General features: G+C 50.3%; 2 protein-coding genes across 2 annotated transcripts; both read right to left on the bottom strand.

Moving 5' to 3' along the window:
- Positions 1–1746: 1746 nt before the first annotated feature.
- On the bottom strand, positions 1747–8026 carry LOC129508066 (glutathione S-transferase theta-3-like). The gene is made up of 5 exons (XM_055322966.1): positions 7811–8026; positions 6272–6359; positions 4374–4524; positions 2476–2652; positions 1747–2147 (listed from the first exon to the last, which is right to left on the bottom strand). The coding sequence occupies exons 1-5, from the start codon at positions 7920–7922 to the stop codon at positions 1953–1955; spliced, it is 723 nt and encodes a 240-aa protein (XP_055178941.1). The 5' UTR covers positions 7923–8026; the 3' UTR covers positions 1747–1952.
- Positions 8027–10039: 2013 nt separating this feature from the next.
- Positions 10040–20633, bottom strand: LOC129508065 (glutathione S-transferase theta-1-like). Its single transcript, XM_055322965.1, is given in 6 exon segments — positions 10040–10508; positions 10714–10890; positions 16088–16238; positions 18348–18396; positions 18399–18434; positions 20507–20633. Coding segments are annotated over 6 exon segments (720 nt in total). The 5' UTR covers positions 20619–20633; the 3' UTR covers positions 10040–10313.
- Between the last annotated feature and the right edge of the window lie 6050 nt (positions 20634–26683).

Below are 26683 nucleotides of genomic sequence, written 5' to 3'. Positions count from 1 at the left end.
GTGTTGCAAAGTTGTTTGACTTATAAATGAAAATACAATTGAAATTATGTGGGAGTAAAAAAAAAAGAAAGAAATTATGTGGGAGTGTATATGAATAATTTCAATTACACTTCTAAAATTCTATATGAGTGAGCATATTAAAGGAGGCTTGGGCACCTGGCCGGTTCAGCCAATAGAGCATGTGACTCTTGATCTCAGGGTTGTAGGTTCAAGCCTCATGTTCGGTGTAGAGATTACTCAGAAATAAAATCTTTAGGGACACCTGGGCGATTCAGAGGTTGAGCACCTGCTTTTGGCTCAGGGTGTGATCCCGGGGTCCTGGGATCAAGTCCTGCATCAGGCTCCCCTTGGGGAGCCTGCTTCTCCCTCTGCCTGTGTCTCTGCCTCTGTCTCTCTCTCCGTCTCTTATGAATAAACAAATCTTAAAAATAAATAAATAAAATAAAATCTTAAAAAAAAAAAAGGAGGGGCACTTGGGTGGCTCAGTTGATTAAGCATCTGCCATCAGATCAAGTCATGATCCCTGGGGTCCTAAAATCGAGCCCCGCGTCTGGCTCCCTGCTCAGTGGAGAGCCTGCTTCTCCATCTCCCTCTACCATTTCCTCTCTTTCTTCTCTTTCTCTCTTTCTCTCTCTCAAATAAATATAATCTTTAATTTTGTCCTCTCTTTCTCTCAAATAAATGTAATCTTTAATATTTTAAAGATATATTTATCTGAGAGAGACAGAGACCATGAGAGAGACAGAGATAGAGAAGGTGTACACATGAGCAGGGAGGCGGGGCAGAGGGAGAGGAAGAAGCAGACTCCTCGCTGATCAGGGAGCCGAATGTGGGCTCCATCCCAGGACCCTGAGATCATACCCTGAGCCAAAGGCAGACGGTTAACCGACTGAGCCACCCAGGTGCCCCTAAATAAACTTTTTTTTTTTTTAAAAAAAAAAGGAGCCTCCATGAGAAGGCAGCAGACTGAAAGGCTAATCGTGACCCTGTCCCATTAGCAGTTTATTAGATGACTAAGACATTAGAGGGTCTAGGACACAAGACAGGTAGATTGTGACAGCCTTAAGGAGAAAGGACAGGGACAGGTGGCAAGTCTGGGACCCAGGGTGGGGCACAAATAAGACAGTGGTCGGGGTTAAGTAGGCTTGAAAGAGCAAGGCCTCTCAGCAGCACCTGGAGGGCCAGGAACTAATCTGGGACTCCCCTCCCTGCAAGGTGCTTCACGAACCAGCCCTGCACCCGCCCCACCTGTGGGAGACAGCATCATCCCAGAGGGAGGACAGAGACCAAGGCCAGGCCCGATTCAGATATCTCTTCACCAGGTCAACCCCCATCTGTGACCCATGCTCAGCCCAGGGGCTATTGAACCAGCTTTATTCCAGGACTGAGGGAGGGAAGCACTGGGGCTGAGGAGCTGGGGGGGGGGGGGGGGGGCCCGCGTTACCTGACTCAGCCTGGGGCTAGGGAAGTCAGGGAAGTCTCCCTGGAGAAGCAACATGGTGACAAATGCCTAAAGACCAGAAGAGGCACCGGGCAAAGGTGAGGAGGGGCCCTATTAGCAACAGAAACAGCCTGAGCCAAGGCCAGGAGGTGGAAGCTGGGAGAAGGCGTCTAAAATGATGAGTGACTGTGTGCACCCAGAAGGGGGTGCCCTGGAGGGTGGGCAAGTCCTTGAGCGCAAAGTTCAGTGATTCATCCTTGAGCCTCAGAGGAGTAAGGCGCCATGGAAAGTTTAAAACACAGGTGTGACAGGGTCAAATACATCTTTACTAAGCTCACAGGAAGTCAGGGTCCAAGGGGCAGGAGTGGAGTGAGGAAGGAGGACCTGGTGCCTGGAGGGAACTGGGGACAGAGACTGGACAGCGTGTCTTGCTCACAGCCTACGAGGGGCAACTCCACCTCTTCGTTTTGACAACAGAGTCTCCATCATCTCTGCAGGCCTGGCCCTCCTCTCACCGCAACAAAACCTGCACCGAGGGCTTCAGCTTCTCCTTGATGGAGGTGTCGGCCGGAGGCAAGTCCTTGGCCTGCAGGACAACTGCATGTGCCTCCTGAAAGAGGTCCTTCCCCACCTCGGCCTCCACACGTTGGCGCCATGCAGCCAGCTTAGGTCGGCTTTTGAAGATTTGGCAGCCTGCGCTGACAGGCTATGGGGAGAGGGAGCCAAGTGGAGGGGTAGGCATGGTCAAGCACGAGGTAGCATGACCTCGTGGAGGGATTCCCCTGGGTGGATTTTCCCTCCTCTGCCACATGTGTAATAGGCTGGAGGTTCTCTCCCAGGAGACACTGGGAAACTTCTTAAGTCACTGCAGGATGGGGTCTGAAGCCCCATTTTATAGATGAGAACACTGAGGCTCAGAAAGGGAAGCGACTTGCTCAGGGCCCCACAGCCAGAAGGGGCAATGTGAGCTGGGACATGGGATCCCTCCCAGAACACCCCACTGCCCAGTGGACCACCCTACCCATGGCACTCACATGCATCAGTTCTGTGATGGCCACCAAGTCAGCCACTGAAATGTGGGGTCCAGCAAGGAAGTCCTGGTCCTTTAGGAACTTGTCCTCAAGCAGCTGCAGGCACCTGTCCAGCTCGGCCAGAGTAGAGACCAATGTCTCAGCGGGCACCTGTTCACCCAGGAATACTGGGGACATCATCTGGTGGGTGGGCAGGCAGAGAGAGGGCTTAGGGTCTGCCCAAAGCCTAGCCTGGTTCCTGCTCTCACCAATCTATCACCAAGCCTTCAAATTTCTCCGCACTCCGACACACTCCTTCTACCCACTGCCATCACCAGCCCAGGCGTCATCTTCTACTCCAACACAGACAGCCTCTACTCTCCCTAGGTCCTCATGCAAGGCAGCCAATGGGGGAACTTCTGTAATCCCAGTCTGCCCCCATCACCCTCTGCATAAAGCCTTCCATGGCTCCCCACTACCCTCACCATGAGAGCCTCAACACAAGGCCCCTCCTCCGTGCAGCAGTCACCCTCTCGCCTCTCCCCACCCCCTCCTCTACCCCAGGTTTCTCAAATGGGATGAGGCATGTGAATCCCTCTGGGATCTGGTTGTGCACATTCCTGATCTGTATGCCTGGGTGGTGCCTGAGACTCCGCATTTCCAAGCTCCCAGGTGGTGCCGATGGCCCTAGTCCCTGGACCACACTTTGAGTGGCAAAGGTCTATAGTCACGCTACTTGACTTGTCTCCATTCTGCCTTCAAACACACCAGGCACCTGCCCCTGCCAGCTCAAAGGGGCTCCCCTTCCAGCCCAGAGAGGTTCAAGGAGGACACCTCTGAGGTTATAGAAACCTGCATTTTGCCCAAGGGCCCCTTCAGAACAGTAGAACTCTACCTGCAGCAGAGTATGAACATGCCCACCTCATGCTCCCTCACACCCACAGGGCACCCACTGTGTGCCAGGCCCTTTGTAAGTACCCTACAAAAAATAATTCAGAGCACACATTTCAAGAACATCTGTACATTTGACAGGTAAAAATGGTAGGTGTGTGCTGTTTTAATGTGCATTGACTTGATTCTTAGGTTAAATGTATTTTCAGGGACACCTGGGTGGCTCAGCGGTTAAGCGTCTGCCTTCCAGCTCAGGGTGATGCTGGAGTCCTGCGGATCGAGTCCCACATCAGGCTCCCCGCGTGGAGCCTGCCTTTCCCTCTGCCTGTGTCTCTCTTTCTCTCTGTGTGTCTCTCATGAATAAATAAATAAAATCTTTTTAAAAAAATGTATTTTCATCCACTTAATGACCATTTCTCTCTGTCCTTCAATGAAATCTCTGCTGGTTTCCTGTGCCCATGTTTCTCCTGCGCGTTTTTCTTTGATGGCTTTCTGAGAGCATCTTAAATATTAGGAATATTACTTCTTTCAAGGGCGCCTGGATGGCTCGGTTCAGCATCCAACTCTTGATTTTGGCTCAGGGCACGATCTCAGGGTAGTGAGATCGAGTCCAGTCAGTCGGGCTTCCCACTCAGCGGGGAGTCTACTTGAGATTCTCTCCCTCTGCCCCTTCCCCCCCACCCCCCTGCACCCCTCCCACCCCTGCTCATGGGTGCATGCATGTGCATGCACTTGCTCGCTCTCTCTCAAATAAATAAATGAATCTTTTTTAAAAATTTTACTTCTTGGGACACCTGGGTGGCTCAGCAGTTGGGCATCTGCCTTTGGCTCAGGGTGTGATCCCGGGGCCATGGGATCGAGTCCTGTGTCAGGGTCCCTGCAGGAGCCTGCTTCTCCCTCTGTCTGTGTCTCTGCCTCTCTCTCTGTGTCTCTCATGAATAAATAAATCTTTTTTTAAAAAAGGAATTTTTAAAACAGAAAACACGGTCCGTTGAGCCTCCTAGAAGGGTTCCTGTCCTGCTGTAGCTCACCTTCTGCCACATGGCTCGGGTACAGCTACTCCTGAGGGTGGTGTGCTGCCATGCTAGGTACTCGTCCACACGGGCGCGGGCCTGCAGGTCCTGGGGGTACCAGTGGTCGGGGACCTCATACTTGCGACTCAGATACAACAGGATGGCCACACTGGGGGACATGGAGGTGGGTAAGGAACATGTACTAGTCACTTTTCAGCCACTCCACAGGGGCTAGGCCCTGGGTGGGGGCTGCCCCCCACACTCACGTTTCCCCAACTCCTATGAGTGGAGCGTTTCACTATCTCCATGGTGCAGAGTAGGAATGGGAGGCTCAGAGAGGTTAGGTGAGGTTAGGCCTAGGGTCACACAGCTCTACATTGACCCATCCTATCATCTGAACTAAGGACACCAAGGGAAAAACAAAGTGTGTTGGGATTTCAGAAGGAGGGTGATGGGGTACTCAGAGAAAGCTTCCAGGAGGAAGGGGGCCCCAACATGGCTCTTGAAGGATGAGAGCAATTCGGGTACCACTCCCCACCATATCCAATGCATGACCACAACAGAAGCAAGGCCAGTTGTCCCCTCACACTCACCGTAGCTGGGACAAGGCCTCCCAGATGAATGGGTCACTGCTTCCCACCCTGTCCCATCTCTTCTCTACCTGCCCAAAGCCTCCAGCCCCCTCCCCCAGGAAGCCCTCTCTGACCTCCTCCTCTCTCCTCCCCCTCCATCATGTCTGGCCAGAGAGCACCATACTTCTGTGGATGTTGGACTGTCCAAGGACCCAAGGTTCCAAAGCCAGGTGGAACTTGAAACTGGCTCTACCACAGAGGTACTATGTGGCCTCGGTAAAGGATACCACCATTCATCCACCAACCTGGAGGTGGCCTGGGCTCTTGTCTCTCCCTCTGACCTCTAACTCTTCAGCACATTCCTGGGCTTGACCTTCAAGGGCAGTCAGAACTGACCACCACGTCCCCCTGCACCAACACCTTGGTCTGGGGCCCCAGCACCTCTCCTGGATTAGTACTCCAGCCAGAGGGATCCTTTAAAACTCAGATCTCAGTTCTCCTCCGCTTAAACTCCTGCAAAGGCCCCATCTTACCTACAGTAAAGCCAAAGTCTTCCTGGCCTTACATGCTACCCTTGCCCCTCTGCCTGGACCCCAAGCATTGCCCCACTTCAGAGCCTTCGGCTTTGCTGTGCCCTCTAGCCAGAACACTCTTCCCAAATACCTTGCACCTCTGTTCTCTGTAGGTCTCTGCTCAGATGCCTCCTCCTCAAAGGGCCTTTTACTCAACATCCTACTCAATATTGCACCCTCTCTCACTCTTACCTTGTTTATTTTCTCCATGGCACTCATCACCCCCTGATGTGCAACACCTTACAGAGATTAGCAGTCCCCTCTTCTAGAGTATGAGTTCCATGAGGCCAAGGGCTTAGAATGGTTCACTGCTTTGGCCTCAGGGCCTAGATGGTTCCTGGCCCTGGTGAGTGCTCAGCAAATAGCCGCTGAAGCTCTCTGGGTGTTCTCTTGACTCCCAGGACAATAGTACTTGCCCCCAAGATTTATAGAAGTGATAGCTCTAACGCACAGTACAGCTACTCCTCAATATTTAGCTCTCCACTCTTCTTCCATCTGGGGGCTAGGTTGGCAGAGAGAAGGCCTGGAAACAAGCTGGGCCCAGTGACCTCGTCCAAGTCCCTCCCCTCTCCTGGCCACAGTTTCCTCTTTTGTACAATGCCCAGGAACAGCGGGGGATACCATGACTTCAACGCGCCCCCCCCCCCAAGCCCCAGGCTCCTCTGCCTGCTGGGGCTGGCACAGGTGCTCAGGGCACACAAACCATCCACAGTAGATACACAGACGGCTGACTGGCCTCACAAGACCTGGTAGCAGCCTGGGGACCTGATACCTTTCAGCCAAGGTAAAGTCTCCATCCTTCAAAGCTGGCACCTTCTTCAGAGGATTCACCTGGGCAAAAGCTTCGCTGTGGTGTTGGCCTGTGAGAGAGACCAGTGAGGCAGGTGAGGGGAATTCTGAGCCCCCTGAGGCCTCTGCCCAACTCTCACTCCAACATCCAGGCACCAGCTTTCTGAGGCCCCTATCCAGGTGGGCAACAGGAGAAAGATCACTCTGCTGGTCACCAGATCACAGAACTTGACCCCACCAGAGGTCCACCCTTCCTGAGTCCACACCCCTGGGAACCCAGGCCAAGCAGCATCTCAGCTTGCCCATGAAGGGAGGGACCCTCACCCCCAGCCAATTCCATTCATATGTCAGACACTCCACTCTCCTCCCTGGATTGTAGGCCTGCCCCTGCAATCCATCTATGCCAGCTGGGTGACCTGTCCACACTGCAGAGCTCCAGCCACACCTGCCCCCAGCCCTCAGGTCAACCCCACTCTCTCTGAGAGCTCCTGCCCACTTCATCACCCAGCCTCCAGCAGCTCAGCTCTTCTCTCTGTCCTGTGCCAAACCCTCAAGGCTCCTTCCCCAATGGAGGTTCATAGGTCTGACTCACTTCTACATTCCTTGAGCTGGGCCAGTGCTGGAGGGTACAACAATTATGGTTTGTGGAGTCAGAGGGCCTGTGTGGAACCAGGCTCCAGCCTGCCCATGCGCCCACCTAAGAGAATCACCCCTACCCATTCTCCCTCCAAAAAAGTGCCTCTGGGCAGCCTGGGTAGCTCAGTGGTTTAGCGCCGCCTTCAGCTCAGGGCATGATCCTGGAGACCCAGGATTGAGTCCCACATCGGGCTCCCTGCATGGAGCCTGCTTGTGCCTCTGCCTCTCTCTTTCTCTCTCTCTCTGTCTCTCTCTGTGGGTCTCTCATGAATAAATAAATAAAATCTTAAAAAAAAAAAATTGCCTCGTGCCCAGCCCCCATCCAAGAAGAGCTGGACAGGTGGAGCAAGGAGGCAGCAGTCGGTGGCCCTGGCTGGGGGCACCAAAGACAGGAGGTGGGCCGGCTCAGCCAAGAAGAGGTCTCCCTTCTGGTCTGCCCAAGGGTGGGCCTGCTGTCCCATTACAGCTCTGCCCCTCCCTTGGATCCTGTGAATGTGGAGGGGAGGTTGGTAGCCGTAGCTGTAGAAATTAAGAGGAGACCAGATCCAGGCGGAACAACTCTCATGCTGGCACCTGCAGAAATGCAAGAGCTGTGGGCTACTCCGACTCAGAAATGGAGAGGCGGTTTCCTTGCCTTCCCCAAGCCCGGGTGTGTAGGTATTGGGGGCACTCCTTCGCCTCCCCACGCCCTACCCCCCCCCCAAGCCCTCCACTGCTCTCTATCTGCTCTGCTCCCTCTTAACCTGTATCTTGAAAAATGTTTCGTATTCACTAGGCAAAGATCCGGGCTCTTGAAAAGGACACAAGCCATGGCTGATGACAGTTTCCGAACTGGGGGGTGTCGCAGCACTCGGGGGTCCCTGCGCACACGGGCGGCCCGGCCCACCTTTGAGCAGCTCCACGGGGCGCAGCTCGAAGGGGATGCCGTTCTTCTTGGCGAAGATGTAGACGGCGCGGCAGGGCTGGGACAGCAGGTCCAGGTACAGCTCCAGGCCCATGGCGGGGCGGCGGGGCGGCCCGGGGGTCGCACCTCGGGGACAAGACCCGGAACCCGAACGGCCGGCAGGAACCGCCAGGCACCGCGCCTACCGCGGGAGCGCCTCGGGGGTGGGGGGGGCGGGGAGGGGGAGGGGGAGGGGGCCGACCCCGCCGCGCCCTCTCGCCCATTGGATGGCTCCCGAGCGTTTGGGGCCGGTCAGCGGCGCGCCAGCTTTCCCTCCCTCGGCTGGAAGCCAGGGGGCAACTCTGGTGACCGGGAAGGCACTGGGAGCCTTGGCCCCAGACCCGAGGCTTGCTGCCAGGTCACACCCCTCCTCCCGACCTCAAGGTCTACCTTTGTCACACGGCGCAGTGGGGGGCGGTAAGGGGAACGGGCCGCCAAGGACGCTTCCAGCACAGACCTTCAGGGAATTTAGGATCCAAAGGGCTCGCTGCCTTCAGGGGGCCCAAGCCACCTCCCCAGATTCAGGGAGGGGACTGAGAGAGGAGGGGCTTCTGAGTCCCCAGGAACACAAAATGAGGCAAAGAACCGAGGTGCAGTAGGCCCCTGAGCCCAGTGCCCAGGATGGAGGCTGGGGAGGTTTCTGGACCCCAGCTCCCTGCAGACGCCACGCCCACACTCCAGGAAAGAATGAGCTTCCCCTCCCTAATCCCTGGGGTCATATTCCTTACACTCCAGCTAATCCCTCTAGTAAATGGCAGAAGCCCATGGGGCTAGAGGTTTGGGGGCGGGGGCTGAAACTTCCCCACTTCCTTGCAGGGCCAGGTTTCTCCAACTGATTTGTCAGGTTCCTGAGGTTTATGGCTATGAACCCCCATTCCCTAAGAGAGGCTCTCTCTTTGCCCCCAAAGCCAAGATTCAGAGAAAACCCTCAGCAAGATATTATTGGAAAATTTAAGAATAGTTTGGCCTTCCAGATCATTCAAGCTGATTTAAGTAAGGCCCACCATCCCCGGCTCACCCCCACCCCAGGAGACTGCTTTCCTGGGCTGATGCTGGAGCCCTCTCCCTCTCCATGATGGGAGGGGCCATGTTCTCCATCCTTTTGTTGTCCTGACCTCCTGCACAAATCACCTTTGGCAAGATTACTATAATATCCAATTCCCCTACTTCCTCTTTAGCCACCCACCAGTCCAACCAGCCCCCACACCACCCCCACCCCCCGCCCAGGCAGCCAGAATAATTTTTTTTTAATTTTATTTATTCATGAGAGACATAGAGAGAGAAAGAGGCAGAGACACAGGCAGAGAGAGAGAAGCAGGCTCCATGCAGGGAGCCAGATGTGAGACTCAATGCCGGGACTCCAGGATCAGGCCCTGGGCTGAAGGCAGACGCTCAACTGCTGAGCCACCAAGGCGCCCCAGAATATTATTTTAAAATACAATCTGGTGGGGTGTCTGCCAGTCTCAGTCAGTAGAGCATGCAACCCTTAATCTCAGTGTTAAGTGTTCAAGCCCCACAGTGGGTGTGAAGCCTACTTAAAATATAAACAAATAAATAAATGCCAACTGAGCACACTATGCCTGTTTATGGTTTACAGATCACAGGCATGGGCTTTAAGACTCTGCATGACTGATTCCCGACCAGGAGAGATGCTGTTTGGATTTGCCCCTCCTGACCCATTCCACAGAACAGGTGCAAGACCTGTGAGTTAAAGTACTTGGTGCCGGGATCCCTGGGTGGTGCAGCGGTTTGGCGCCTGCCTTTGGCCCAGGGCACGATCCTGGAGACCCAGGATCGAATCCCACGTCGGGCTCCCAGTGCATGGGGCCTGCTTCTCCCTCTGCCTGTGTCTCTGCCTCTCTCTCTGTGTCTCTCATGAATAAATAAATAAAATCTTAAAAAAAAAAAAAATAAAGTACTTGGTGCCAAAGAGCCATGCCCAGCCAACTGATTGATCACTATGCCAATAGTCACCACATATGGGATGCCTGCTGATCCCATGCTGTCTGACAAATCACTTTCTCCGAGAACTAGAAGAGTAGAGGGCATTTGTTAATTTTACTCTCAACCATCATGGGGAAGCTGACCCATAGGGCCTTGGAATGGGGGTTGTCTTTCAGATAGAGACCAAGGCAGGGGCCAAGACAGGTCAAATAAATCACACATCCAAGGTAGAAGCGCAGGCTCAGGCTAAGCCCAAGTTTATTTCCAAACTGAAATCAAAATGCAGTGATTAAAGGGGATAAGATTTGGCTGTTCCATTCTCATTGTGGCTTATAGGCAGCTGTGCAAGATGGTGTGGGTGTAGGGACCTGACCTGGGGAGCACAGGTGCAGTGGGACTCAGGCAAATCACTCCTGCCCGCAGAGCCTGACTCCCATGGGACATTGGAAATGAAGGTGCTTTGTGAGCTGTCAAGGGCAGAGCAGGGACAAGCCTTCCCGGCTCACTGGATCATGGCCAGCACCCTAGGCATCAGCTTCTGCTTAATGATCGGGTCTGCAGGTGGAGAGTCCTTGGCCTTCAGGATGACTTCATGGGCCTCCTGGAAGAGATCCTCCCCCACTGCTGCCTCCACACGCTGGCGCCATGCAGCCAGCTTGGGTCGGCCTTCAAAGACTTGGCAGCCAGCACCCACAGGCTGTACAGAGAAAGAGAACAGGATGGGAGTGGATGGGTAAAGTCAAGGATGGCAGCCTCTGCCTGTTGGGGGGGGGGGGGCAGAGCTCCAGGAAGTTTCCATATGTCATGGCCAGGTGGGGGCAGTGGGGGCAGCGTGAGCAGGGGTTCAACAACCCCCTGGAGCCCCCCCTCCCTAGCAGGCCCACCCTATCCATAGCACTCACATGCATCAGCTCAGTGATGGCTATCAGATCAGCCAGGGAGATGTGGGGCCCGGTGAGAAAGGCCTTGTTCTGGAGGAACTTGTCCTCAAGCAACTGCAGGGTTGCATCCAACTCAGCCAGTGTGGCTGCCAGCATCTCAGGAGACACTGGCTCACCCAGGAAAACAGGGAACATCACCTGGCAGGTGGGAAGGCAAAGAAGAGGGTTAGGGACCAACCCAGTCTCGGGGTCAGGAAAGCAAGTGTGCCTCCCCTGCCCCAGTTTGAGCTGCTTTCTGGTTCCATGTACCTTTCTTCCAAGGCTGGGCTAGGCCTGCAGGGAAATTCCCAAAGGACCACCTTTCACAGAAATATTCCTGCCTCTGTGATCTCTGATGGCTGAGCCTCAGGGACAGCTAACACAAGGACTCAGACCCCTTCGAAAATGACTGAGCTGACCTGAACAATGAGTTTTATACTTTGGAAGTAGGCAGCTAGCCTAAGGACAGTCTATGTTATAACCTCTTCCCCCTGAATATAAAGTCAGTACCTCTTAAATGTATAAGTAATTAGGAGGGTGAGCTTTTCAGGTTTCCACTCTGCCACTTACAAAGCCTGTGACCTAAAACAAAATACTCAAACCCTCTGAGCCTGAATTTCCTCATCTATAATATAGGAATAATAGTACATGACTCCTCTTGTAAATGGAAAAGTAGGGCCCAGAGAGGGACAGTCAGTTGCTTGAGATGGCACAGCCAAGAAAAGACTAAGTCAAGAACAGAACAGACATTTTTTGACAATGAACAACTACCAGACACTAAGGAGGAGGACCAGGAAAGAGTGGTATCTAGGATTCTGGGAGGAAGGTGTTTTAGGGGGAAGCCATCAACAGCCTCATGGTTGCTAGAGCTGTCTGGAACATGCAGTGGATGGGGAGCAAGGGAAGAAGGCTTCATGCTTTGTTTGGTAAAATTGCTTAGGGAAGCCTGGGATTTAGGTAAACAGGACTAGGATTATACATGAGCCCTGGCTTTGGGTTTCAATTTACTCCCCCATACAAGATAGAGTCAACAGTCTCCCACTGATGCCCTGGAGGCCATACCTGAGCTAATGACATTCCTTTGGCTACAGAGTTTTTAAAAATGTGGGTCAGGGGGTGCCTGGGTGGCTCAGTTGGTTAAGTGTCCAACTCTTGATTTCAGCTCAGGTCACTATTTCAGCATCGTGGGATTGAGCCCCGTGTCAGGCTCCACATTGGGCATGGAGTCTGCTTAAAATTCTCTCTCTCTCTCTCTCTCTCTTTCTCTCTCTCTCTCTCTCAGGCCACCTGGGTGGCTCAGTGGTTGAGAGTCTGCCTTTGGCTCAGGGTGTGATCCTAGGATCCGGGATCGAGTCCCACATCAGGCTCCCTGATGGAACCTGCTTCTCCCTCCGCCTATATCTCTGTCTCTCTCTCTCTGTGTTTCTCATGAATAAATAAAATAAATCATAAAAAAAAAGATTCTCTACTTTCTCAAAAAAATAAAAATAAAAATATGGATCAGTTGCTGACATTTAAAACTGCAGGCATTTCATGTAAGAGTCCAGACTCTCTTTTTCATGTAATGGGTGCTGGCCACAGGGTTTCCCTGCTCAGTATCTAAGGCTGATGTCGAGAAGGAGCCCCTCTTTAGGAGGGGCACAATGGGCTCTCAGTCTGCAGAACCCGACCTAGCCCTCCTCCCTCATTTCTTTTTTTTTTTTTTTTAAGATTTATTTATTTATTTATTCAGAGAGAGCGAGAGAGAGGCAGAGACAGAGACACAGGCAGAGGGAGAAGCAGGCTCCGTGCAGGAAGCCCGACGTGGGACTCGATCCGGAGTCTCCAGGATCACAGCCCGGGCTGCAGGCGGCGCTAAACCGCTGCGCCACGGGGGGCTGCCCTCCTCCTTCATTTCTTATCGGCCTCACCCCTGAAAGAGATTGTCTACATTTCCCTTCTGTTCTGATTTGGTTGATCCAAAATTCTTAGGGTTTTATTTTTTATATTTTTTACAGATTTTATTTAGTCATTCATGAGAGACAGAGGCAGAGACACAGGCAAAGGGAGAAGCAGGCTCCCTATAGAGAGCCCACTGTGGGACTCGATCCCAGGACCGAGTGGGATTTAGCCCCGTGTCAGGCTCCACATTGGGTGTGGGATGGAGGGCATGACCTGAGCTCAAGCCAAAGGCAGATGCTCAACCATTGAGCCCTCCAGGCATCCCACTAGTGATTATTCTATTGGTTACATGTTACTATAATTGTTTTTATTTTTTATTTATTTTATTTTTAAGATTTTATTTATTTATTCATGAGAGACACAGAGAGGCAGAGACATAGGGAGAAGCAGGCTCCCTGTGGGGAGCCTGATGCAGAACTCAGTCCCAGGACTCTGAGATCACCACCTGAAAAGGCAGACACTCAACCACTGAGCCACCCAGGTGCCCTAATTGTTTTATTTTTAATTATGGTAAGAAACATGTAACATAAAATTTCCCATCCTAAGCATTTTTAAGTGTACAGTTCCACAGCATTAAGTACATTCACACTGTTGTATAACCATCACCGCTGAGATAGCATAGAGAAAGCAAGAGGGACTTAGCTCCTGTAAAAGTCACGGGTGTAAGACAAGGGTTAAAAGTGTCCACAAGCTTAGAGACGAACATCTCCTTCTGGGAAAGAAAATGAATCAATGAGAGATAACAGCCATGGGGGAGTAATGGTTGTCTGAGCAAAATCAGAACTAACAATTTAAAGCCTACTTGCACAAGTATCTGTTTTCCAGGAGCCCTAAAAGAATGTTGACCATGAAGAAAAACATCCTGTGATTGTCTTGTGTCCACTAAAAACTGAAGCCTGCAAGATAATGACCATGGGATCGAAGGACACTTGCCCATTCCCAGCCCCTCACCCTTTGGAAAAGTGCCTTTATAAGTCTTGCAGCCTACGGAGAGGGTAGTGATATTCCTCTTTCTTGTCAGCCCCCTTTTATACAAGCTATCTCTAATAAACTCCACCTATTTTCTTTCTCTCAAGTTCAATGTTCATTTCTACGACATTGAGACTCAAGAACCTAGACTCAGGCATCAGGTAACACTGCCATCCATCTCCAGAACTCATTCATCATCCCACAATGAAAGTCCGTCCCCATTAAACAATAACATCCCACTCCCCCTCCTCGCCAACCCCTGGCAGCCATCCTTCTACTTTTTTGTCTTTTTTTTTTTTTAACATTTTATTTATTTATTTGACAGAGAGAGAGAGCACAAGTAGGCAGAGTGGCAGGCAGAGGAAGAGGGAAAAGCATACTCCCCACTGAGCGGGGAGTTTGATGCGGGACTTGATCCCAGGACCCTGAGATCATGATCTGAGCTGAAGACAGATGCTTAACTGACTGAGCCACCCAGGCACCCAACTTTTTTGTTTTTATGAACAGAACTGCTCTAGGGTTCTCATGTAACTGGAATCATACTGGTGCCTGGCTGGCTCAGAGGGAAAGTGTGTGACTCTTGATCTCAGGGTAATGAGTTGGAGACTCACATGGGTGTAGAGATTACTAAGAAAAATAAACTTAAAAAAGAAAAAACTATTAAAAAAAATTTTTTAGGGGTGCCTGGGTAGCTCAGTCAGTTAAGCGGCTGCCTTCTGCTCGGGTCATGATCCCTGAGCCTGAGCAGGGAACCCACTTCTCCTTGTCCCCTACTTGTGCTCTCTCTCTCTCTTGCTCTTTCTCTCAAATAAATAACATCTTTAAAAAAAAAAAATCTTACATTTCTTTGAGAGAGAGAGCATGCACATGAGCTGGGGAGGGGTAGAGGAAGAGAGACTCCCAAGCAGACACTGCACAGAGCGTGGAACCTGATGTGGGGTTCAATCTCACAACCTGAGATCACCACCTGAGCCAAAACCGAGAATCAGGTGCTTAACCAACTGTATCACCCAGCCACCCCAAAAAGTGATTTAAAAATCTTTTAAAAAATAAAATACATGAGAAGCCTGGGTGGCTCAGCGGTTGAGTGTCTGCCTTCGGCTTGGGGCATGATCCTGGAGTCCCCGGGTCAGGTCTTGCATCAGGCTCCCTGCATGGAGCCTGCTTCTCCCTCTGCCTGTGTCTCTGCCTCTCTCTCTGTGTCTCTCATGAATGAATAAATAAAATCTTTAAAAAATAAAATAAAATAATAAAATAAAATACGTGGCAGCCTGGGTGGCTCAGTGGTTTGGTGCTGCTTTCAGCCCAGGGTGTGATCCTGGAGACCCGGGATCGAGTCCCACGTCAGGCTCCCTGCATGGAGCCTGGTTCTCCCTCTGCCTGTGTCTCTGCCTCTTTCTGTGCCTCTCATGAATAAATGAATAAAATCTTAAAAAAAAAAAAAAAAAAGAATTTAGAAGAGGGCGCCTGGGTGGCTCAGTATCTGACTTTGGCTTAGGTCATGATCCCGGAGTCCTGGGATGGAGTCCCAAATTGGGCTCCCTGCAGGGAGCCTGCTTCTCCCTCTGCCTGTGTCTCTGCCTCTCTCTCTCTGCATCTCTCATGAATAAATAAATAAAAATATTTTTAAAATAATAATTAAGGGCAGCCCCGGTGGCCCAGCGGTTTAGCGCCGCCTTCAGCCCAGGGTTGTGATTCTGGAGACCCAGGATCGAGTCCCATGTTGGGATTCCTGCACGGAGTCTGTTTCTCCCTCTGCCTGTCTGTCTCTCTCTGTCATGAATAAATAAATGAAATCTTTAAAAATAATAATAATAATAATCAAATTAAAAATAAAAAGAAATGGGGGATCCCTGGGTGGCTCAGCGGTTTGGTGCCTGCCTTTGGCCCAGGGCACGATCCTGGAGTTCCGGGATCGAGTCCTGTGTCAGGCTCCCGGCATGCAGCCTGCTTCTCCCTCCTCCTGTGTCTCTGCCTCTCTCTCTCTCTCTCTCTCTCTCTCTCTCTCTCTGTCTATCATGGATAAAAATAAATAAATAAATCTTTAAATCACTTACAAAAAAATTTTTTAAAGAATAAAATAAAAAGAATTTAGAAGAAAAGATGGACCAAATGGGTAGATGAACCAAATCTGTTTAGATGGTGAATTTCAGCACAGAAGTGGAAACTTTAAAAAAGAACCAAATGGAAAAATAAAAAATAATAATAATAATAATAAAAAGAACCAAATGGAATATCTAGAACTAAAAAATACACATCTCAAATAAAGACTGTATTAGGTGGGTTTAATAGCAGCGTGGGCACAACAGAAGAAAGAATTAGCAGAGTCAAACCAAGTCAATAGAGACTATCCAAATGGAAAACAAGAGTGCAATGATGCTTTAGCCACTTTGGGGTGACGCCCTCACTCACTTCCCCCCCGCCAGCCCCCTCCTCAGGGCCTCACCTTATGCCACAGGGCCCGGAGGCAGTTTCTCCGCAGGGTTGTGTGCTGCCATGCCAGGTACTCATCCACACGGGCACAGGCCTGTAGATCCTGGGGGTACCAGTGGTCGGGGACTTTATACTTGCGGTTCAGGTAGAGCAGGATGGCCACGCTGCAGGGGAGGGATGATATGATGGGTGGAGGAAGGACACTGTGCTGGGGGCTTAGTCAGAGTCCCTTCTTTAGTTTTCCTGACAATGTGCAAAAGTATTTGCCTCATTTTCCAGATAAGAAAGCCAGGCTTAGGGCAGTGCAGGTGGCTCAGCAGTTTAGCGGCGCCCTGAGCCCAGGGCGTGATCCTGGAGACCTGGGATCAACTCCCACGTCGGGCTCCCGGCATGGAGCCTGCTTCTCCCTCTGCCTGTGTCTCTGCCTCTTTCTCTCTATGTGTCTCTCATGAATAAGTAAATAAAATCTTGAAAGAAAGAAAGGAAGAAAGGAAAAAAAAGAAAGAAGAAGGAAGGAAAGAAAGAAAGAAAGAAAGAAAGAAAGAAAGAAAGAAAGAAAGCAAGCCAGGCTTAGAACAGTTAAGGGACTAGCCCAGGGCACAGAGCCTTCGGTGGCAGGACCAAGAGTCTTTCTGAGGCTAATACCCAAGCTCATCCTACCATCGGGCAAAAGCCCACAGCAGAGCATCCTGCCAAGTGTTCAGAGACAGTCTCTGATTAGCGGGCCACAGGACTTCCTGGAGGAGACACCATCAAAGCTGAGCCTTAAAGCTCGGTTCTTTCCAATCTGCATCCATCCTCATCCTCTGGCATCCAGACTGGCCTCAGATGGCCTGATTGCTCAAAAAATCTTTCCTGTTATCCCTCTGCTCTCCCTAAAGCACCCTGTAGGAAACACTGGGGGTGCTGCAGGATCATGGAACAGCAGATCAGACCAGGTCCCTGGAGCTCTCCTCCTGCTCTAGGCTATGAGGGCTACGATGGTGTTGGGACAGGGATGGAGCTGGAAGGGCCCTGAGGATGCATGAATTTGGGGCCATAGGAAGGCTTTCAGGAACTTGGGGTACCCCCAGGGTTGCATACCCCAGCCAAAAGGCAGAAAACCTCTATTCCCTATCACAAATCCTGTACCCATGCCCCGGCTTACCAACTCACTTGTTGGCACAAGGTACCCTGGAGCTTTGTTCCTCCCAGCTAACTGATCAAACCACCTCTGGGGAGGGCTGCAAGTCCCTGGGAGTCACAGACCTCCTGACAGTGAGAAAAGACACAGGGAAATGCAGAAATTGAACAATGCCCCTGACAGGTACTATGGGTGCTCAAAACTGAGTGATACAAGGAGCCAGGACAGTAGAGAGCAGCAGAAAGGAAAAAATGGCACCGGCATCATACCAGGAATTCCTTGGGGATGCATCCACTTCACAATTCCAGAGATAAGTTCTAAAGCTTCAAGTTCTCCTTGTTATGGGAGCAGTGATTAGGTGACAAAAGGGGCAGAGTTGGGAAAAATTCTCTGGACTTGGAGCCACTGGGTGTCCCAGATGCCCATGGGCCATCTCGAGCCAGAGCACTGCCCCTGCCTTGCCCTGCACCCCTACCCTGGGGTACTCTCACCCACAGTCATAGGACTGGTGCAGAGGTAAAATAGATACTTATTTTTTCCCAAGCATCCCTGTGAACTGGATCAGGGGATAGTCAGGGACTGGGTTCCAGTCCTGACTCTCTGTGGGATGTTGGGCTAAGGGCTCTTCACCTCTGAGGATTTTCTTTTTTTGTCTCTAAAATTGTGGGTTAGGGGGCGCCTGGCCAGCTCAGTCAGTTAAGCAACCAAATTTGGTTTCAGCTCAGGTCACAATCTCAGGGTCCTGGGCTAGAACCCTGAATCGGGCTCTGTGCTCAGCTGGGAGTTTGCTTGTGGATTCTCTCTCCTTCTGCCCCTCACTCCACTCACCTGCTCTCTTTCTCTCTCATAAATAAATAAATAAATCTTGGAAAAATAAATAAATAAATAGAGGGTTAGGACAAGATGGTTCCAGCAAGTTTTTTTTTTTTAATTTTTATTTATTTATGATAGTCACAGAGAGAGAGAGAGAGAGAGGTGCAGAGACATAGGCAGAGGGAGAAGCAGGCTCCATGCACCGGGAGCCCGATGTGGGATTCGATCCTGGGTCTCCAGGATCGCGCCCTGGGCCAAAGGCAGGCGCCAAACCGCTGCGCCACCCAGGGATCCCGGTTCCAGCAAGTTCTGGTAGCAGCCCAAGGGCCCCAGTTACCTCTCTGTCAAGGTGAAGTCCCCGTCCCTCAAAGCAGGCACCTTCTTAAGGGGTTCACCTGGGCAAAGGCATCACTGAGGTGCTGACCTGCAGAGAAACCATCATGGTGGGAAAGGGAGGGAACACTGAGGCTGCATGGCCTGTGCCCACGCCCAACTATGCCCATCTCCCAGTTTCATGGCTCTTCTCCTGCCCCCAGCTGCTCTCCTGTGTGGCAGAGGCTGTGAGGGCCACTTTGGGAGGAGCAGGAGACTACTCTGCCTAATGTTGCAGAACGGGCCTCGACAGCCCATGCCCTGTCCCATTGGGCACAAGCTCCACCCACAGCCCAGTGTGCAGGATATGATGCTTCAGCCGGGCCTTCACACGCACCCACCCACCACCTCTGCACCATCCCCAGCCTCATAAGTTCATATTCAGGGGCCCCACGCTGCCAGAGCAGGGTGGCTAGTCCCCAAATGGAGCCCTGATTTCTTACAGTGCCCCTTTCCCTGCGGACTCTAGGGTAAGTTCCCCAAACACAGAGAAGTGGCTTTTTCCTGCCATCTATTTATTTGCAAAAACAACTTCTGGAATGCCTGGGTGGCTCAGTGGTTCATATTTAGCGTCTGCCTTTGGCTCAGGGCTTGATCCCAGGGTCCAGGAATCGAGTCCCACATTGGGCTTCCTGTGAAGAGCCTGCTTCTCCCTCTGCCTGTGTCTCTGCCTCTCTCTCTCTCTGTGTCTGTGTGTGTGTGTGTGTGTGTGTGTGTGTCTTGTAAATAAATAAATAACATTTAAAAAATAAAACAAAACCCAACTTCTATCAGTTCCTCTGTGTCCCCTTGTTCACCCTCCCCTGGCCACTGGGGACACAGAGCTGGCCCTGCCTTTAGGCTCTGCTGGAGCTGGAAGTCACGTTTTTTGTCCCACAGCCCCCCAAAAGGTGCAAGCCTCATGTTCCCTGGGACCCCGGCCTCTGCTTGAGTTTGTGTGGGTGGCTCCTACTCCTGCAGATGCAGTCAGAGAGAAGTTTCTGATGAGGACTTAAGCTCATTACCATCCTGCTCAACAGCTTTCATGGGCTCCCCGTTACCCCCAGGATCATGTGGAAACTCCTTGAAGCCATACATGATTGCCTTAACACCCTAGCTTCAAATACACCCACTATCCTCCCTTTTCCCTCTCTTCAGATTGTGCCTTCACCAGGCACACCTGCCCTCCTCTCCTAGTGAAACACCGCTTTCTGCATCCTTTATCTGATAGCCTGGCTGGGATGTTCCTTTGTCCCCATGCTCTCTCACCTGCACTCTGCAGAGATAACCCCTGGGCAGGACAAGTGGAAACTGCCCCCAAGAGGCGGGAAGAAGATGAGTCGGCAGGCAGACAGGCCAGTACACAGCCACAAAGGCAGGCAAGGGCCTCAACGTGGTGGGGAAGTGATAGTGGGGGGAAGTGACGGTGGGGGGAAGGCTCAGCCAAGTGGAGTTACTTGCCCACCGGACAGTACCTGGGCTCTGCTTCCCTCTTACCTCCCAACTGCCAGCTGTGTCCTCGGATCCTTGGGAGCCTGCCAGGGAAACAAGCCCTGCAGCTCAGAGTGCAGGGCTCACCAAGCTCCAGCCGTTCCCCCTCAAGCCCCCGGCCTACCCCCCCGGGGCCTCTCCCAGCAGGAACAAGAAGGCAGAGCACAAGGTAAAGCAGAGAAGGCAAAGCAGAAGAACGAGGGCCACAGAGAGAGTCCCCGGTGCAGACTGGACCGATGCGCACAGTGTAGCGCTGGAGAAGTCGCGACCCTGGTGACTGCAGCTGCCACTTCGGCAGTGGAGGCCACAAGGAGGGAATGGGCTCTGCCCCAGCCTATACACGGCCCCCTTACCCCCGCCTCCTGCCTCCATCTCTTTTCTGGAGGTCCTCTCTCCCTAAGTCCAGGTGCTCCCTGTTTTTGTAGACGAGGTCTGTCTTTTTCCTGAAGCTCCCACCCCTTTCCTCGGCCTCCTCCGAGCCGCACCGTCCACCCTGCTGGACCGAGCGGCGTTGGGGGACCCCCCGACGCTCGGATCTCCCCGACGACTCACCTTTTTCAGCACGGGCCCCAAGAAGGCGCTGGCGCCCAGCGTCCCCTTGGGCAGTATTTGGCCTCCCCGATCCCTCGGGTCCCAAACCCAGGCCGAGCCCACCTTTGCGCAGCTCCACGGGGCGCAGCTCGAAGGGGATGCCGTTCCTCTTGGCGAAGATGTAGACGGCGCGGCAGGGCTGGGACAGCAGGTCCAGGTACAGCTCCAGGCCCATGGCGGGGGCGGGGGCGGGGGCGGGGAGCGGCCGCGGGGACCCCGGGGACTCCAGCGACTCCGGCGGCCGCTGCGAGCCCGGGTCGTGGGCCACGCCCCGCTGGCCTCCGCTCCCCATTGGGTGGCTGCGGGGGGCGGCCCGGAGCTCAGGGCCCAGCGGCGGGGTGACGCCCCTCCCGGCTCCGGCAAGGGCGCAGTCCTTTGTCACTGGCTTATTTCACTTACCACGGTGTCTTCAAGGTCATCCACGCCGTCGCTGTCACTGTCGGATTTTCCTATCATCTCCATTTTAGGGATGTCTCGAAATTGAGGCAGGGAGTGACTATGCGCCGGGAAGTCTGGCCCCCGAGTCCGCGTCCTTAGCCGCGCTCTCCAGAGGTCGTGATGCCAGCAAGTGGCACAGCCTCGGGACTTCTGTTTAGCATTTTGGGCCAACTCACTCCGCTCAGATTGCTCTCCTTGTAATGTGGCAGCCTTCCTCTTCCTGCCCCTGCCAGGACCATGCCTCATATTCCCTGAATGTGTTTCTTTCCCTGCTCTGGGCCTCAGTTTCTCCATCTTTAGAATGACAGGGAGAGATCCAGCAATCCCCCTTCTGGGCATATGTTCGAAGAAAATGGAAACGGGATAGGAAAGAGATATTTGCACCTTCACGTTCATTGGTGCATTATTCACAATGGCCAAGACATGGAAACAACTAAGTGCCAGCAAGGGATGAACGAATAAAGAACATGTGGTGTTGAGCAGCCCGGGTGGCTCAGCGGTTGAGCGGCTGCCTTTGGCCCAGGGCTTGATCCTGGAGACCTGGGATCGAGTCCCACATCAGGCTCCTTGCATGGACCCTGCTTCTCCCTCTGCCTGTGTCTCTGCCTTTGTGTGTGTGTCTCTCATGAATAAATAAATAAAATCTTTATTAAAAAAAAGAACATGTGGTGTATATACCCAATGGAATACTATTCGGCCATGAGAAAGAAGGAAATCCTGTCATTTGTGACAACCTAAGTGGACCCTGTGGGCATAATGCTGAGTAAGGTAAGTCCAGCAGAAAGACACGGTGTAATCACACTATTTGTGAAATCTAAAAAAAGCCAAACTCCTAGAAACAAAGTAGAATGGTGACTACCAGGGGCTGGGAGGTGGGGAAACTGGAAGGATGTGTAAGGGTATAAACTTGCAACTAGAAGATGGATAAGTTGTGAAGATCTATCACAACATAAGGATTATTAGTCAACAACATTAATTGTCAACAATATGGTCAACGACTGTAAGAGGATTTCAAAGTTGCTAAGAGAATAGATATTGGTTATTCTCCCTACAAAAAAGAAATGATAATTCGGTGAGGTAATAGAGGTGTTAGCTCTTATTATAATCTACAAATGTATCAGATCAGCCCGTTGTACACTTTAAACTTCCACATTGTTATGTCAATTATATCTCAATAGTAAATAGATAGGTAGATAGTTAGATAATATGATGGAGAGGCTAGAGACTTACAGGGCCCTCTTGCAAGTCACCACCCCTGGACTCATCTGCTGAGCCTCTCAGGCCTGTTCCTCACTACCCAGAAATCCCCCAGAGCATGCCTATGCCACCTAGTCAAATGGTGTCTATGTCATTTCCTAACACAAGTACAACTGAAAATGCATCTGCAGGAACATAGCGTTTTCTACGCAGTAAGGAAGATTTTTGCAAAGAAAGTAAATATTGGTAATAATGATTTTTGACTGAAAAAAAATTTAAGGCTCAGTCTCAATCTTAGAGTCTCAAAACCTAATTTGGTCCATATTCCAGGATTAATCTTTTTCTTAGGATCTGACTCATATAACCCAACTCACGAGAGACTGATGGATTTATTATTTTATAGAAAAAGAGATAAAGGCCATTTAGACAGAACGTTCCCAACCAATGCTCAGACCATTCTCAAAGTGCAGGCTCCCAGAGAGCCTGGAAGGGCAGAGTAAGAAAGCAAAAGCCAGACCACGAGCAAGGCACCTGTCACTCCAGGACAATGACCCACAATGCCAAAATGGTTACTACAAGAAGTGGTGGATATGTTACTTGACTCGATTGTGGCATTCATTCCACGAAGTAAATGTATATCAAAACCTCACACTGTACACTTAAAATAGGCGCAATCTTTATTTGTCAATTATTTCTCAATAAAGCTAGGAAAATAAACAAAGAAACCCAGGAGTGGGGTAGGATTGCACTGTCACCACCCTATCAGATCATTTGGGTTTCCCACATAGCTCCTGAGGAGGGTACTCGGTCTGGTCTGTCCCTCTGGTGACAGTGAACATCCTTTTATGTTCCTGATGTGGGAAGAGGGGCAGTTTTCAGTCTTTTACCACAAAGTATGATGTTAGCTATGAGTTTTCCATAGATGCCCTTTATCCTATTGCCTTTTTTTTGTTTTTAAGATTTTATTTATTTATTCATGAGAGACACAGAGAGGGGCAGAGACACAGGCAGAAGGAGAAGCAGGCTCCATGCAGAGAGTCCTATGGGGGACTCGATCCCGAAACTCCAGGATCACACCCTGAGCCATCCAGGCATCCCAGTATCCTATTGCCCTTTATCCTATTCTTTGTTTGTTGAGTAATGTTATCCTGAAAGGATGTTGGATTTCATCAAATGCTTTTCTTGATTTCATCAAATGATTTTTTTTTATTACATCTATTAAGATAGTCATGGGATTTTTCTTTTTATTCTATTAGTATGGTATGTTATACTGGTTGATTTTCCTATGTTGAACCACCCTTGCACTCCTGGTCATTGTATGTTATCCGTTTATTTTTTTTAAGATTTTATTTATTCATGAGAGACACACAGAGAGAAGCAGAGACACAGGCAGAGGGAGAAGTAGGCTCCCTGCAGGGAGCCTGATGTGGGACTCAATCCTGGGACCCCAGAATCACGCCCTGAGCCAAAGGCAGACACTCAACTGCTGAGCCACCAAGGCATCCCCACTCTAGTCTTTATTATTCCTTTCTACTGTTGGTTTCAGGTTTAGTTTGTTCTTCTTTTTCTAGTTCCTTAAGGTATAATGTTAGGTTATTGATTTGAGATCGTTTTTCATGTACGTTTACAGTTATAAATTTCCCTTGTAGCACTGCTTCTGCTCTATCTCGTAAATTTTGTTATGTTGTGGTTTTGTTTTCATGTGTTAGAGGTATTCTCTAACTTCTCTATGGCTGTTTAACAATATATTGTTTAATTTCCAGGTATTTGTGAACTTTCTCGTTTTTCTTCAGTTATTTTCTAATTTCACTCCATTGTGTTCCAAGAACATACATGATATGACTTCGATCTGTTTAAATTCAATGAGATTTATTTTGTGACCTGACTGTGGAGGCCAAGAAAATTAAGGCCATTCCACCTCAAGTTTAGCATTAGCACAAGTACAGCCATCTTAGGCCCCTGTGAATAAGAGCTGAACTTTACAGAAAAAAACTGCAGAATGCCCTTGACAAGTAATCCCATATCACAAAGACAACAGAGCTCAGAATGCCCTCGGCAGGAAATCCCATATCAGATCTTAAGAAACTCCCCCACCCTGTCCCCCATATTGGAATGGAAAAAATTCCTCCACCCCTTCTGAAAATCCCCTAGACCAGCCCATAAAAAACCCAGCTGTAACCCACTTCGGGGTCCAAGTCCCTGCTCCGCTGTGTCGGGTATACTTGGACCCAAGCTCGAGCTTGTAAATAAACCCTCGTGTGTTTGCATTGGTGTCGGCTCCTGGGTGCTTTCTCGGATTCGCAATCTTGGGCACAACAGTGACATATGATCTATCCAGGAGAATATTACATGTGCACTTGAGAAGAATGTATATTCTGAGGCGCTTGGCTGGGATAATCCAAAAAGCATGCAACTCTTGATCTTGGGGTTGTGAGTTTGAGCTCCAGGTTGGGTGTGGAGATTACTAAAATAATAATAATAATAAATTTTAAAGAAAAAAAAAGGGCTACCTGGGTGGCTCAGCAATTGAGTGTTTGCCTTTGGCTCAGGTTGTGATCTGGGCATTCTGGGATGGAGTCCCACATCAGGCTCTCTGTAGGGGGCCTGCTTCTCCCTCTGCCTGTCTGCCTGTCTCATGAATAAATAAATAAAATCTTAAAAAAAAAAAAAAGAATGTGTATTCTGTGGTCATTGGGTGGAGGGTTCTGTGAATCTATCTGGTGAGTCCATTGGTTTAGAGCATCATTCGAGTCTATTTCCTCTATGACTTCTGCCTTGTTACATCCATTATTAAAAGTGGAGTATAGGGATCCCTGGGTGGCGCAGCGGTTTGGCGCCTGCCTTTGGCCCAGGGCACGATCCTGGAGACCCGGGATCGAATCCCGCATCGGGCTCCTGGTGCATGGAACCTGCTTCTCCCTCTGCCTGTGTCTCTGCCTCTCTCTCTCTCTCTGTGACTATCATAAATAAATAAAAAATTTAAAAAATAAATAAATAAAAGTGGAGTATATGGAATAGTATTCAGCCATTTTAAAAAAATGAAACCTTGCCCTTTGCAATGATGTGGATGGAACGAGAGGATATGCTAAGGGAAATCAGTCAATCAGAGAAAGAATTATCATGTGATCTCACTCATATGTGGAGTTTAAGAAGCAAAACAGAGGATCATAGGGGAAGAGAGGCAAAAATAAAACAAGATGAAATCAGAGAGGGAGACAAACCTTAAGAGACTCTAAATCATAGGAAACAAAGTGAGGATTGCTGGAGGGGAGGGAGTGGGGGCTGGGGTAACTGGGTAATGGGCATTAAGGAGGGCACGTGATGTGATGAGCACTGGGAGTTATATTAACACTGATGAATCATTGGCCTCTACCCCTGAAACAATAATACATTATATGCTAATTAATTGAATTTAAATAAAATTTAATTTTTTTTAAATAAATTGTTCTAGTAGTCACAAAAATAAAGCTACAAGAACAACTGTGATTCTGCTGTTTTAAACTTGTGAACATGGGGTGCCTGGGTGGCTTTGCTATCACAAGACCCTGAGCATATCTTAAATATACCAACCTAATGGGTATGGTGTGGAGTGATATTTATAATTTATTATAACTTTAATTTTCATTTTTCTATGTTTAATAAGCTTCAGGGTTTTTTTTTTTTTAAGATTTTATTTATTTGACAGAGAGAGAGAGGGAGAGCCAAAGAGCACAAGCAGGGCGAACAACAGAGGGAGAGGGAGAAGCAGACTCTTCACTGAGCAAGGAGCCTGATGTGAGGCTCGATCCCAGAACCCTGGGATCATGGCCTGAGCTGAAGGCAGACACTTAACCAGCTGAGCCACCCAGGCGCCCCAGTTTTAGGTTCTTTTAATGTGTTTTTGCTACTTGGTTCTCACCATCTGTGAACTGCCTATTCATATGTTTAGTCCATTTTTCTATGGAGTCGTGCTTTATTTTCTTAGTGACTGCATAACCTAACGGAAGGAGAGTTCATCCACCCAACGAGCACCAAAGCCAGCAAGGGCCCCACTGAGTGTTTGCAAGAAAGGAATAAAAAAGCTGTTTATGGGACTCCTGGGTGGCTCAGCAGTTGAGTGTCTGCCTTCAGCCCATGGCATGATTCTGGAGCCCAGGGATTGAGTCCCATATCAGGTTCCCTGAAAGGAGCCTGCTTCTCTCTCTGCCTATGTCTCTGTCTCTGTCTCTGTCTCTCTCTCTTTGTGTCTCTAATGAATAAATAAAATCTTGAAAAAGAGAAAGCTGTTTATTGGATTATTGCTAACCAGGAGAACAGAGAGCTAAGGCTCTAAAGACCCCAACTCCCTGAGAGTTTACAAACAGAGGATTCTCATTTCTTGCCTTTTCCATTTTTTTAACATTTATTTTTAAATGGGCACCATGCCCAGGGTGGGGCCCCGAATTCACCCCCCCTGAGATCAAGAGTTGCCTGCTCTATTGACTGAGCCAGCCAGCTGCAGCCGAGTGAGGACTTTAAAAGGGTATAAATTGGGACACCTGGGTGGCCCAGTGGTTGAGGTCTGTCTTTGACTCAGGTCATGATCTCGGGGGTCCTGGAATCCAGTCCTGCATCGGGCTCCCCACA

The sequence above is a fragment of the Nyctereutes procyonoides genome, unplaced genomic scaffold (assembly GCF_905146905.1).
Source record: "Nyctereutes procyonoides isolate TBG_1078 unplaced genomic scaffold, NYPRO_anot_genome, whole genome shotgun sequence".
NCBI classification, from domain to species: domain Eukaryota; kingdom Metazoa; phylum Chordata; class Mammalia; order Carnivora; family Canidae; genus Nyctereutes; species Nyctereutes procyonoides.
The sequence above is the reverse complement of the archived record's forward strand: the minus strand, read 5'-3'. Positions and strand labels throughout refer to the sequence as shown.

Excerpts from the sequence above, each read along its gene's own strand:
- LOC129508066 (XM_055322966.1), bottom strand. The coding sequence starts at position 7,922 with ATGGGCCTGGAGCTGTACCTGGACCTGCTGTCCCAGCCCTGCCGCGCC. Across the intron at positions 4,525-6,271 it reads GACTTTACCTTGGCTGAAAG|TGTGGCCATCCTGTTGTATC; the intron begins GTATCAGGTCCC and ends CATGTCCCCCAG. Across the intron at positions 2,653-4,373 it reads CCCGAGCCATGTGGCAGAAG|ATGATGTCCCCAGTATTCCT; the intron begins GTGAGCTACAGC and ends CCCACCCACCAG.